This window comes from Petaurus breviceps, unplaced genomic scaffold, assembly GCF_028583685.1.
Source record: "Petaurus breviceps papuanus isolate PSGF00001 unplaced genomic scaffold, PetGlider_PUasm1.0 181, whole genome shotgun sequence".
Lineage (NCBI taxonomy): Eukaryota > Metazoa > Chordata > Mammalia > Diprotodontia > Petauridae > Petaurus > Petaurus breviceps.
In genome coordinates, this window is record NW_027185784.1 from 24,767,680 (window position 1) to 24,781,959 (window position 14,280).

The window sequence follows — 14,280 nt, forward strand, 5'->3', positions numbered from 1 at the left end:
AAAGGATACTATTACTCTTGAGGTCTCTGTGGATGATTGACTTGGCATGTAAGTAACTGGGAAAAAAACACAAACAAATTATTTTAGCTTGAGGAGAATGACTAAAATTCTGACTTCAAAATTTATAGCATGTGCTTAAATCATGAAACATTGTCATAGACAGAAAGTGACACTGTAATGGTCTTTAAATATGATGAAAACTAAAATCTATCACTAAGCAATTTAAGACTAGAGAACACTGTACCTTTACAGCATATGGTTTTCTATAAAAATAAACTCTTCCAGTTTAATCTTCTATGACTCTCATATATGGATCCTCTACTCCAGCCAAATCGGTCTATTCCTTACTTATTGAATATCTTTTGAGGTTTTGTGGTTTTTTTTTTCTCTTTACTATTTTCCCTCTTCTAAGAAGGCCCTCCTTGGCCCCTTCTCCACTTAACCAAATCTAAACCATTTTAAAAAATCTCTTGGGTGGCTAGGTGGTTCAGTGAGTAAAAGTGCAGGCCCCAGAGTCAGGAGGACCCGAGTTTGGTTCCGGCCTCAGACACTTAACACCCACACACAAAAAAAATAGCTGTGTAACCTTAGGCAAGTTACTTAACCCCAATTGCTCTCCAAAAAGCAAAAAAAAAAAAATCTCTTGAATTCTACCTCTCTGTCAAGTCTTCCTATCACCACACTAGTTGGGAGGGATCTTCCTTTCCTATAAACTCCTAGAAAGCATAATGGTCAAACCATTTATTTGTTACTTATAACCAATGGAAAAAGATGGTAAGTTATCTTTCCAGAACTTTTATCTTGTTTCCTTAATTAGATTACAATTTCCAGTAGGGGTAGCAAATGCCTTTAAATAACTTCCACAATTGCAGGGATCAGATTTCACATATGAATAGTCACAGTGTTTATTTTGGAGTCAAATGATGGTACATAGGCTTTAATGTTATCCAATAATCCAATTTCAGCTTTATAAAATGGAAGGAGAATTTTTCATCCTAACTTTCTTTTTGGAAGGAGTGCTCCAAATTGGACAGAGAGCTGGCATAAGAGCCAGAAAGGTCTGGGTTTGAGTCCTAACTGAGACATACTGGCCTGTGATCCTAGGCAAAGCGCTTAAATTCTCAGGTCCCAGGCAACTCTTCAAGTCTTTCCAAGCTGGTGATCTGCATTGGTAGGAGAATTTCCTCATTGTGCCCACCCTATAATGTCAGTTCAGCTGGTCCCAAAGCTGCAGTTGTGTAATCAGATCTTGCTACTTCATTCCCCCAAAATGGTATTTCTATTTTAAGTCATCTATTGAGGCTTTAATAGTAGTTGACCCATATCAAAGTCAGATCTTGACTCAGACTGGTGTATAAACACATTGCTACCCTAATTTAAAAACATATTGGTTTACTTCTCCAATCACCTCTCTACAGCTTCCAAGGTAGTATACTTTGGCTTACTTAAGACTTTTCACTTAAGCTCTTGGTTTTGAAATATCCATTTAACTCAACTCTTTGATTTTTAAGCCACCACTCATTTAATTTAAAAATTATACACAATCTATCAGATTACGACAGCTTCCTATTTTATTTTTCTAATAGTTTCTTAAAAGAACTTATTATTCTTTCCAATTAGCTAAGTAAGCAAAAATCAACAGATCTGAACAACTTGACATAGCTACAAGGACTGCCAGGGTAGAGATTTATAGAGTTTATGTTTTGGCTTCTTATTAACCAACATATTCTGAATCACGACGTTATGTATACCTAGAAAAAACTGTTTTTATGTAAAGAACAACAAATCAAAATGACCAGGCTTTACCCTGGAAAAAAATGGATTTCCCTCTCTTCATTGTGGAAAAAAATGGATTTCCTCTCTTCACACTACAGTGTGAAATGTTGCATGTAATAGCAAACACAGCTGATATGTTAGTTGATTTTGCTCAATTTTCTCCTTTTTCCTTTTAAAATCTTTAAGGGTGGGTGCCCTTGGAGATAAATGTTATATAACAGCAGAAGCCTGGCATCAATAAAAATAAAGAAAAATTTGTTTGAAAGGATATCAAAACAATTTAAAATACTTAAGAATTTTAAGTATTGTACACTTTCAAGCAAACCTGATCTTATTTTTTGCATTCTTAGCCTTAGAGTTAAAAACATTGCTCACTAATCATAATTCACAGATATGTTTTCAGTAGTAAGTTTGCATTTTGAAAAGAAATTCTATTACTGTTAAAATTAAGATTATAGGGGACTATTGTTATTCCTCTACCTGTATTAAGAGCATATGAGATAAAACACTATAATACTTGGACTCAACAACTTAAGATGCTGGTCAAGTCATTTGGCTGAAAGAATGCCCTTATTCCAGGTATCTGAAGTACACTGAAACACTCTTTCCAAATTAATTCAACAGAGAAATACTTACTCCATGCCTTGTGCTGTTTGCCGTGCAATATCTATTAGCTTGATCATCTCAAATTTGGTCTCAATGATATGGAGATGGTGATATAAACTGGAGCCTTCACACCACTGTGTAACAATGGCCAACTGTGGTTTTGTTGAATAGCCCATAAAGAGTAGGATATTCACATGACGTGTTTTCCTACAAAAAGAAAGCTTCAATTCAATTCAAGGAGCACTTATTGAACCTCTATAACGCATTAGACCCTATGCTAGCATTACCAAGATAAAAACAAAATAGTCCTGGCCTTCAAAGAACTCACATTCATCAGGGGGTCAGGGTGGAGGGTTGGCAGAGGGGAAGAACAACATATACAAATAGAAATGAATACAAAGCAAATACAAAATAAAGTTTCTGATGGGAAGAACATTAACAACTATAAGATATCAAGAAAGACCAGGCCTTCAAAGTTATATCTGAACTTTTGGTGTAAAACAGTATAAGAGGACTTGTTTGCTCTGCTGTTTCAAGAAACTATTATGCCTTTCCTTCTTTTCACTGGGTGAAGCATTCCTAGTTTTTCCAGCAACCCTTTAGTGGCTACAATTTCTATACCTCTGAATTCTGGTTGCCCTTCCCTGCACATACTCTGGGTTTGTCACTGTCTCTCTTAAAATGTGATATGCAGAGTTGAATATGACATTCAAAATATGTCTGACTAGCACACAACTTCCTGTTACCTGAACCTTTTTATACTGCTGATATTTCTTGGAGGAAAAATGGTTGAATATGAAATCTACTCAGAAAAAACACTTCTGTTTCTACATTTTCTGTTATATTGAAAATTCAATTCAACTCAATTAGATGAAATACTGATTAAACATTTTCAATGTGCAATGCACTATACTAGGTAGGTACTGAGGATACAAAGAAAATATTAAAAGATTCTTGCCTTCATGAAGGTTATATTCTATCATATGTGAAGTGGTAAGATGAGGGTATATCATAAACAGTGATAAACATAATCAAGGTTAGGAAATGACAAAGGCAAAGAAAAAAATCAAAGTACTCTGGTAACATGTGAGGAGGGAGAAAGCATTTATATAATCAAGGGAACTAGAGAAAGGCTTCCAAAAAGGGTAGGCCTGAGTTAAGCTTTGAAGGAAGATGAGGATTCTGAACAGCACTGTTGAATGAGGACATTCCAAGCAAGGAGATGGTTTTTTAAGTGGAGGAAGGAAGATGTAAGGTTGGGTTCTCAGGGATGGCTAGTTGTCTCAGTTTAGCTGGAAGAATATGAAATGGCTCACAAGCTCAAGGGTCAGTGAATTCATCCCCCTCAGACCCTTGTAGGTTAAATGATTTGCCCAAGGCCACACAGTCAGCAAGCAGAGAAGATTCAAACCTCAATTTCCTAACTCAAAAGCCCAATTCCTTTCCGAGCTTCCATGTTGGAAATGAAGACTGGAGACAGAAAGTGAAGGGCCCTATATGGCAGGCCAAGTGTATATTTATTCTAACAATAATAGCAAGCATTTACATAGCACTTTAAGGTTTGCAAAATCCTTTACAAATATTATCTCATTTGATCCTCCCAACAAACCAGAGAGACAGGTTCTATTTTTATCCCCGTTTTATAGATAAGAAAACTGGGGAAGACAAAAATGAAGTGACTTGCCCTGGGCCTCACAACATATTATAAGTGCCTGAAGCTGTATCTGATCTTAGGTCTATCCTGATTCCAGGTTCAGTGCTCTATACACTGAAAGACCTAGCTGCTAGAGGAAATAGGAAGCCTAAAGGTCATAGCCCCTCTACTTGTGCCTTGATCACATCTCTCTCTCTCTTCCTCCAGGAGCTCACCCCTTGGATAGCCCCTCTCCTAGAAGAACTATCTATACTTGGTTTGGTTTTTAAAGCCTTTCAACAATCTGAGCCCTTCCTACCTTTCCAGTTTTCTATACCTTACTACAATCTACTACAACCTACTACGATCTACCCTCTGGTGACACTAGTTTCCTTGCTGTTCTTCAAAAAAAGGCTACCTCACAGCTATGCATTTTCACTGGCTGTCCTCCATGCCTGGAGTGTTCCCCTTCTTGGAATCCCTGGCTTGTCTCAAGAACTCGGCTCAAATCCATCTTTAGTAGGAGGTTTTTTTATAGATGTGGTTGATCTGGGCATGTTTGTAGGTGTAGGAAATGAGCCAGTGGATACAGTGAATTTGAAAATTGGGGCCATAGAGGGGCTATCCAAGGAGTGAGCTCCTGGAGGGCGAGGGATGTGATCAAGGCACAAGTAGAAGTATTATAGCCTTTAGGCTTCCTATTTCCTCTAGCAGCTAGGTGGTACAGTGTATAGATCACTGGACCTGGAATCAGGGAAGACCTGAGATCAAATACAGCTTCAAACACTTAATTGTTGCTGGGCTGTCTTCTTTGGTGATATCTTCTCCTCTGTATATGTCTGCTATTTACTGCGCTATTTAAATGTTGCTTCCCCACTAGGGTGTAAGCTTCTTTAGGGCAGTGACTGTACCTTTATCTGCATCATAAAACCTAGCACAGTGTCTGGCACATAGCAACTACTGCATTCCTTTATTCAAACCTCTCTCACATCGAAGACTTGCAGGTTTGACAACATCACCACCTGGCTCCAGAGCTTTAACTGCTCTCTATTGCCTCCAGGATAAAATACACATATTTCTGTTTGGTATTTAAAGGTCCTTCATGATCTGGCTCCCTTCTGACTTTCCATACTGATCAAACATGATTTTGTCTCTTACATTCTACATTCCAGCCAAACTGGCCCACCTGCTGTTGCTCATCCATGAAATTTCATCTTCTACAACCTCAGGACCTCTGTACAAGCTGTAATGGCCTCCCCTTCATCATCTCCACTTCTTGAGTCCCTACCCCCCTTCAGGGCTTAGTTCAAGTGACCCTGATTTTAAGAAGTCTTTCTAAATTCCCCCAGTTCTTAGTATTCCCCTTCTTCCACTGCAATTTCTTTGTACTTTTTGAGCATGGAAGTGACACAGGCAGATCTGTGCTTTAGAAAGTTGACTTTGGTGGGTATGTGAAGAAAGGACTACACATGGCAAGGTGACAGATTCAGCATACACAGGAGGGATGAGAGGTCTTGGGACTATGGTGGTGAATTACATGCATGCAGAAAGGGATGACTGTCACATGCTGTGGAGGCAGGAGGCAGACTTGACAAGCCTTGTAACCAAATGAATGTAGTGGAGTAGAGGACGTAGAGAGAAAGAGTCTGAGCATTTAAATGTTGATGCCTGGGAGGATGGGTTGCCTTCGAGAGGAGTAGGTGAGTGTGGAGGAAGCAGCAGTAGGGTTGGATGACATGGGGGAGAAGAAGAATGCATTCAGCCGAGGACATCCTGAGTCTGAGATGCCTACAGAACATCCAGCCAGGTGGAGACACCAGAAAACAGAGGCAGGGCTCTCGAGGACTGGGGTGCAGAAGAGAACATATTAGAGCTGAACATATAGAATTGGGAGGAGTCATCTGTGTATAGATTATAACAATCTCTGTGAATGGATGAGATCCGAAGAAGAAGGTACACTGACAAAAGAGAAGAGGGTTCAGAACTGAGGCTTGGGAACTTCTAGGCTCAGGGGGCAGGAATAATTACAAAGCCAGTAAATAATTGGGAAACGCATCATGATAAGCAACTTAATTCCCTGTAAAGTAATTTACACAATGCTCACCTGAGCACTCCTACTTCATTTTTGAAGGCCTGTAACTGCTGAGGTGTGGGTGCTGTCACATTCAACATTTTCACAGCTACATCACCTAGAAGATAATTGTCATCCCAAGAGAAAAGCATTTTTAAAAAGAGAATGTTTGGGTATTTTCACCAGTTACCACACCCTGCTAATATCTACATCACTAGGAAATGTGCTTAGGAACTACACCCTAACTTTTTTGTTTGTTTGTTTTTTGGAAAGGCAATCCAAGTTAAGTGACTTGCCCAGGGTCACACAGCTAGGAAGTGTCTGAGGCTAGATTTGAACTCAGGCTGACTTTAGGGCCAGTGTTCTATTCATTGCACCATCTAACTACCCCTGCACCATAACTTCTTAAATTTTCTTATTTTCTGGGGGAAAATCCAACCAATGAGAGACAGACATGCCAGGAGAGTTTATATTGTTTAAATTACTGGGAATTCAGTTTTGTCAGTTGCATTCCAAAACCATTTTCAAGAGTGGTTAACTACTACATCTAAAAAGAGATGAAGTTAACAATAGATAATGCTGACATGAAAATTGTCAGAATCATCTGTGTTGGCTGAAAAACAAGCAAAACGAAATCAACCTTTAAGCATTGCAATTTTTAAGACTTTTTCAGTTTATGGATTATTTTAAGCTCAAGTTACTTTTTTATAAAAAGGGATTATTTTATCTAGGAAAGGAATCACTAATATGATTATATATATTTAGATGTTCAAGTATGGTTTTTAATGTAGCTTAACATGTTTAATGAGGTTTAACATTAGAGTGACCAGTAACAGCCACACATTTTGTTATTAATTTGTATTTGAGACCAGCTTGAGACTTTTCATATGTGAATCAACTTTTGAAAATCACTTTGAATCATGCTTCAGGAAAGAGTATTAATATCATGAATCTATAAAAACCTATTTTTATTCCTTGTAGTTTTAAAAAAATCAATCTTTGGAGAATTCCATTGAATGATATGCCATATGACAAAATAAATAATGCTTACTTTAGCACTTTCCATGAAAGATTTTAAAAACATGCAATAATTATAAACCAAGCTAAGTTTTATCCTAATGTTTATATACCATGCCATTTCCCCTTGTAGACTGTTCCAAATGATCCAGATCCTATCCTTTGTCCAACAGTAATCTGCCCATCTGGAATCTCCCAATCATCACTTGAGTCCCGTCGACCAAGGGTTTTCTAAAATAAAATTCAACAAAAATAACAGAAAATTAGATTTATTCTTTGTAAAGAAAATGTATCTTAAGACTTGCCTAAGCCTGGTAATGATATGATATATGAAAATATTTAAATTATGATTTTATCTTCCATCAGAATTAGCAATATCTGATTTACAATTTAGTATCAGGGCAAACATAAGACGTCGTTTTTGTCTTTCATTCTTGAAGAGGACCATGATATCTGGGAGGTGATGCCATGACATGCAAATGAACTGGATTTAAGTAAGGGAGGGCTGTGAATTCACCAGCCTCACGTTCTCCTTCTGTGCCATCTAGGTCCAGTGGTAAGATAAGGACAACTGAAGAGGCCCTGGATACAGTAGGAGACCTTGATCTTTTTAAGGTTAAGGTCTTTAACAGGTCTCAGTTTGACTGAGGCAACACCTTATTCAGTGATGAAGGCTAGGTAAGAAAAAAGGCAGAGAATACCTCTTTTACCTAGTCAAAAAAAAAAATCAATCTGGGAGGGGAAAACCCTCAGGGTTTCTGGCCAAAGCAGAAACAATTGCTATTTACACTCACTCTGAGCCATCAGGGCCCAAACAAGGACCAAAAGAGGCTTGGGCTGGGACCTACTGTTGGCCAATCATTGAGAGCCAGAATGATTTGGATTTAAGGCATGGTGCTTAAGAAAAAAAAAACCCAACAATTAAATTGATGTTGTGATATACAAAATGAACTGTTACTTTAGTACTCATTTCTTAAATGAAAATAATTAAATGTAACATATCAAAGTCATTTCACCAACCAATCCCTATCCCCTCATTACAATGTCTCTTAAGCACTTTTCATTATCTACCTTGTCTGATTATTCTTTTCCTAAGTGAACCGCTACACAAACTCTTAAGTAAACATTTGCGTGAGCTATTCCCTTTCTCTTCTTCCTGCTACCAAATTATCAGAAACAGTAGGTCTCATTCCTCAGCTACCAATGCATTTGTCTCAGCCATGAAAGAGATGAGAACAGCAATCAGTGGTTCAGTAATAATTTCTGCACCAAAGATTGTCAGTTCTAAGACAATATTTTGAACAATATAAATTGCATGTCACAGAAGACCAAATCAGCATATTTGGAAAACATATTAAGTGACTACAGTTAGTTTAAATTATTTTGTTTTTTGCATGAAGCAAAATCTGTAGTATCTAACTTGTGTCAAGTGTTACTTGGATACTAATAATGCAACAATATTTATAACACATGTCTATTGCTCTTTTAGCTGCTAGTACATGGCTTCTAAAAAAAGAAAAACTTAGGAGAAAAGCAGGAAGATGACCTCCTGTCCTTACCATTCTATTCCTGTCTTCAGAAGATGATGAAGATTTTCTTTCACGCTGAGGTCCTGGAGATTTCTGTAATGCTTTTACATTAGTTAGAGATCCAGGCAAGGATGCAGGAGGGGTGGCAGACAGGCCTGTGGTTGACCCTGAATTATTTTTTTAAAAATGCATCCATTAAAGGAGGTACAAACATATTGTTTCAAAAAATCTTAAGAAAATTTAAGACTTGTCTTTAAAGATGCAGTATCTCCAAATGTCTTAGAGGGATATTCATGTTTTAATGTGCTTATATAATTCTTACCAAAGAAACTCCATACAATTTTCTCTATCAAACTGCTGCAGCAGTACATCTCACATAGAGGCTGAGTCTGAGTACAAATAACAACTAATACTAATGAAAATCACAAATTAGATGCTTGTTTCTCTGGCAGGAGAAGACTAGTTCCAATAAAAAAAATCTGTTATAGCCCAAATATTTGGGATATCCAATCTAATTTAAAAGATACAGATCACAAAAAGATGAGAGAATGTGACTGATAGATCTAAAAGTTAAAAAAAAATCTGATTCTTTATGTTATCTAGAATATAAAATATTTAATCCAAAGAAGCACACTATACCTAAATAAGCTACACTACCATGAATTTTTTGGCTCCCTGAGGTCTGTTAAATACAGAGAGGGATTCTTTATCTATATATACAAGTCAATGGTATATACAATCAAGTAGCTTTTGCTGGTAAAAAAAACAACACCCCAAACAAAACAAAATTCCTTTACAAATGACCAAAACTTAATGATACAAATTCCATGGCTTCATTGCTGAATCACTGCCTATGCAATATGTCTATCAGTAAAGGGAATCCCAGCACATAATCCTTCTGAAAGGAGATTCATATACAAGAGTTTTAGGGAAAGCTTTGACTCACTAGTGTGGATCAAAGGATCCACTAAGATTTTTGGCGTCGTTGTCCTAGCCTACAGAATATTACCTCTGCTTCCTGTTGGCACCTTTAGGAAGTATCCAAGATCTTGCAAAGCTTATTCAAGAGGAAACTACAAAAATGACTCCCGTCCTTTTGGGAGATATGGGAAGCTATGATGAAGGCAAGTGGGAAGGTAGTTCTGAGGTCATGCCAACAGGTAAAATCTAGTCTTTCTGAATCTGGCTCAGGGGGTGCTCCAGTCTTCTATTTTTATAGTGGGGTTGTATTAAGATTTTCTTACAGCATTCTCCTGGGTTTAAATTTGGGGATTAAATATCTGAGGTCCTTCTGGAGAGCTGTCATATAGATAATTACATGGTAACACAATCCAAGTTAATCCCTCCACATATATAGCAAAAAACAAACAAACAAAAACCCAAATGAGGGAGATACTGCTTCTTAAGATGTTTACTACCATTAGTAGAAAAGTTATACTTCAACCTAGTGCAAAAGGCAAAAATAACAGTAACATTAGTCAAAGGTTAGGTCTGTGTAAGAATTTGGTCATCTCATTTTTTATATCTAATTCTTTGAAAGAACAAAATGATGATTGAGATTGACTGGTCCAGTCTATCTTTTTATATATAACTTCTGAAACAAATAGGCTCAATTGCTTGATGATGTTTAGCTGACTTTAAACTCTTCTTAAGCAACAACATTAATTTTTTTCTGCATACTTTCCAAGGAATAGGTACAGTTAACCTAGGAAAGCAATTATAAGGTCTAGAAGCTTAAGCTTAATGTTGAAGCACAAATTAATAGTTCCAACTAATTAATACCTTTTAGCAAAATATTTGAAAAAAATGTATACTTATATAGTGTTTTATAAAAAGCTTTCCTGGGAATAACCCTGACAAAGGTAGAACAAATATTCCCATTTTACAGACTGCGGAACCAGAATTAAGTGAATTGTCAAGATTATATAATTTAGTATCAGAGTCAGGACTTGAAGTCAGTTGGTCTTTTGATTCTTACTGTACTAAACTGTACTGCCTCCCATGAAATCATTTGTATGGGGTACTCTCAGTGAGGAAACTTCCTTTACCAATACAAATTAGCAACTGTTCTGCTTCTTACAGTCTAAGAGCTGCTTGTGGGCAATGAGAGGTTCAGTAATTTGCCCAAGGCCACACAATCAGCATGTGTCTGAGGTGGAACTTGGAACTTGGAACTAGACATTTCTGGACTAGAAGCTCTCTATCAACCCACTACACCATATTAAGCCTTACTATTTGTCTTTTAGATTAAGTACAGTAAGATATCTACACCAATTTTGTACCATTAAATGAATCATAATAAATGTAACCACTAGTGCTTAAAATATAGAGGAATGACATAGGATGTCATCTCACTTTTTGGAGTCTGAAATCATGCTGCTACCCTTTTTCTCTCATAGTAAATAATGAATCTAACATTACATAGCATAACTGAAGAACAGATACTCAAGTTTTCTTAAGTACATTAAGAATAGTCAGGTACAATAACTTTTATTTCTGCATAGTATTTTGTTGCTAGTGATTAATATATTATAGTCTATTTCCCATCACGCAGAAGTATTAATATTGTTGATTATCAGAGAATCTTAAAAAAAATTTCAAGTCCCAATAATGTGTCCCTGAATAATTTAACACATTTACATTTTCACAGAATATGATGCTAAAATACAAATAAAGACATTAATCACCACAGAGATGTCACTTAAATGGATTAAAACCAAAGGAATTCAGATCGAAGGCCCATACCTTGTTAGTTCCTGTCCAGATAAATTTGCAACAAATGTGGACCAATAGTTACAAGGTAAAAACAAGATGGAAACTTCAGCTCAGAATTTCCTTGCTTTTAAAAGTTTATGTCAGACAACATAAAGAAAGCTAGTGGTAGTGAATATGTGTAAGAAGCACATTCAGAGCATTCCAGCCAGGCCAAGCAGAAAATTGAGTTTTTTTTTTCTCTGAAAACTCTCACACTTACAAACACACGCTGTGAGGGTGAGGCACGAACAGCAATTGTGGTTTTTATTTATTTATTTTGGGGGATTTGGGGTGGTGTGAAAACAAGAAAGAAGAGCCCAACTACCTCTGAACACTGGGCCAGGCTCAAAATCAAACACTATTTCACTGGGGACAGAATGTAGGAGGGGACTGGGAGTCCGGGATTGGTATTTCCGAAGACAGCGCATCAGTTGGTTCAAGGGGGCTGTTAGAGAGAGAAAGAAAGGAGCAGGCAGAGACAGGAAGACAGACACACAGAAGAAATGAAAGAAGTCATGGGGAATAAATAAGATGACTTGAAGCCTGCTAACAGAATAATTTTGGTCATAAAAAAAAACAACAAAACCAAATACTTATTTTTATAAAATCCCAATAACTAAAACAAATAAACCAAAAAATCCTCCCCAAACCCAAAGCAACTCAATATGAAGGGTAAAAGTTGTCATTTAATTTTAGATACTAAGCAGGCAATTTTTTATGACTAGGTTAATAGCTTTGAGATGCCAACATGACCGCAACATTTAAATGCTGGATGTGTTGGGGAAAATTATCAAAAGCCACAGTTACCAAGACATATGAAAGTCAAACTGGCAACAACATTATCTGGTGGGTTCACAGAATAACAAACAAACAAAAAATTTCTATATCTGAGGTACTATAAACTCTCGATGTAGAGTTCACAAAGCAAGGGGACCCAGCAATTTAGTAGTTTTAAAGGTGGAAAGGCAGTACAACAAAATACAATGGATTTAGGTACAAAAGACTTTAGATATTCTGCTGAAAGTATATAGCAAGTCAAAATGAAGAGGCCATATTAAGAGATATTTGTGTATAACTATAAAAGCATTCAATTACTACACTCATTTATAAGACTAAGGACAGATTTTGATAGGTAACGAGACATCCTGAAACATGATCCTTTGGGCAATATTTTATGAGAAATATTCTTATGAAGAATATTTTTATTAGCCTCCAAATTTATAACTGGATACTCTAATCAGTGCCAGGTTGTTTGGGCAATGGGTTTGAATTCAGCTTGTTTGTTTTCTAGGCAGAACTGAACTACTCCAAAGGGTAACTGAACATCTGCCCAGTCACCTATGATATAAACACATCTAAACTTTATACTTTTTTCAGGAAGACAAGGGGAAGTCATAAACTGTGACCTATTATTCTTAGTCACCTGGCATCATAGAAATTGGCTAGAATGTTGGGGAGGTTGGAAAACTTTCAGGACATATTAATATGAAGAAAGCATTTATCAGGAGAAATTCTGATCACCAGAAAACCCTGTGACCAAGTTTAAAAAAGAACTAAATATCCCAAAGTGAAGTTCAGTAACTATACTTTGAGGATGGATATAGATCAACAAAGAAGTGGAACTCTCCATGTGAAAATACTTCAAAAAAACTGATGGAACATTTAAGCTTCTTTCTCTTATGTGCCTACTCTACCCAACCAGATTAATAAATATGCTTTTATCGGAACAAATGCTAAATGTCATAGAAAAGTAAAGCTGATGAATTTGGTTTTTCTCTACACATTTCTCTCTGTGTCTGTGTTTCATGAAACGAGCCAGTAAAAAAGGATAGAGGCAGCAAAGCAATTGCATTTTTCCCCCAAATTCTTTTGCAAAATTAAAATGACTACTTACCTCCATCACCCCGTAACCCCTGGTCTCTAATCAAGTCCTATAAATAAAAAGTAATGTGTATTTACTTTGATTATACAGTTAAAGATCAAAAATAGTGTTTCATTTCCCACTAAATATTACTAGTAGCTGGGATAATTAAAGTGAATCCAGTTTGACTTCATAAAACTTAAAAACCTCAGGCTGGCCAACTTTTAAGAAATCACCCAAAAAAGAGACAGTACCTAACTTGAACCCACTGATAAGAGATCAGCTTAATACAAATTTAAAGTATCAATTCACTTAAAAAAAAAAAAGGCTTACTGATAATGCAAAAATCGAAATATATCTAACCTTAGTGACTGAAGGAGACTGAAGGAGAGGCAGAGGTAGAAAAGAAACATATAAGCCTGTGCCTCTGTATACAGCCTGTGCCTCTGTTCATGTCAGGCCTGACTGAGCAGTCTTCATGATGTACCATTTTACCCCTAAACTTCTCTGTGAATAAGTTTATTCATCTGCCAAGGGTCCAACTTTCTGCACAAAAACCATGACATTAAACACAGAAGCAATTTATTTAAAGAGAAATTTCTGTTGGATTGTCAGGGTACAGCTCTCACTGCCCTTTGTTCAGATAACAACTTAGCAAGTATTTACTGAGTAATTACTACATATAAGATGACATGAGTCATAAGACAGGCCTTAAAAGAGTTTATCATCTAATTGGATTATTAAGAGGTAAAGGGAAGTTAATTAATAATATAACATTTAGATAAAAATTCAATGCAACAAGAGAACCAGAAGATACCATACATTAATTGTCAAATGAAAGCTAGATACAGTAAGAAAATAAAGTGCACTAGAAATTCAGAGGAGGAAAAAATATCACTCACTAAAGGAGGAGGGAGTCTTGAGCTGGGTTTGCAAGGATGGATAGATTTGAATAGGAAGAAGCGAATGGCCTAAGCAAACAGGCATATGAATGAACACATTATGTTCTACGGATGATAAGTAGAAGTTTGAT

The 14,280-nt window shown here is 36.6% G+C and overlaps 1 protein-coding gene across 4 annotated transcripts in view; it reads right to left on the reverse strand.

Moving 5' to 3' along the window:
- The window catches only part of BRAF (B-Raf proto-oncogene, serine/threonine kinase), a 169,505-nt gene that overhangs the window by 43,016 nt on the left and 112,209 nt on the right, over positions 1–14,280 (reverse strand). For 3 of the 4 annotated variants that reach the window (XM_069087369.1, XM_069087371.1, XM_069087368.1), the window contains 6 exons: positions 13,281–13,317; positions 8,663–8,799; positions 7,217–7,334; positions 6,120–6,204; positions 2,413–2,589; positions 10–56 (listed from right to left, as the gene is read on the reverse strand). In XM_069087369.1, coding sequence (XP_068943470.1) covers positions 10–56; positions 2,413–2,589; positions 6,120–6,204; positions 7,217–7,334; positions 8,663–8,799; positions 13,281–13,317 — 601 coding nt within the window. Of the gene's footprint in view, positions 1–9; positions 57–2,412; positions 2,590–6,119; positions 6,205–7,216; positions 7,335–8,662; positions 8,800–11,711; positions 11,832–13,280; positions 13,318–14,280 lie in introns of all 4 variants that reach the window. The other variant, XM_069087370.1, reaches the window with a different exon arrangement.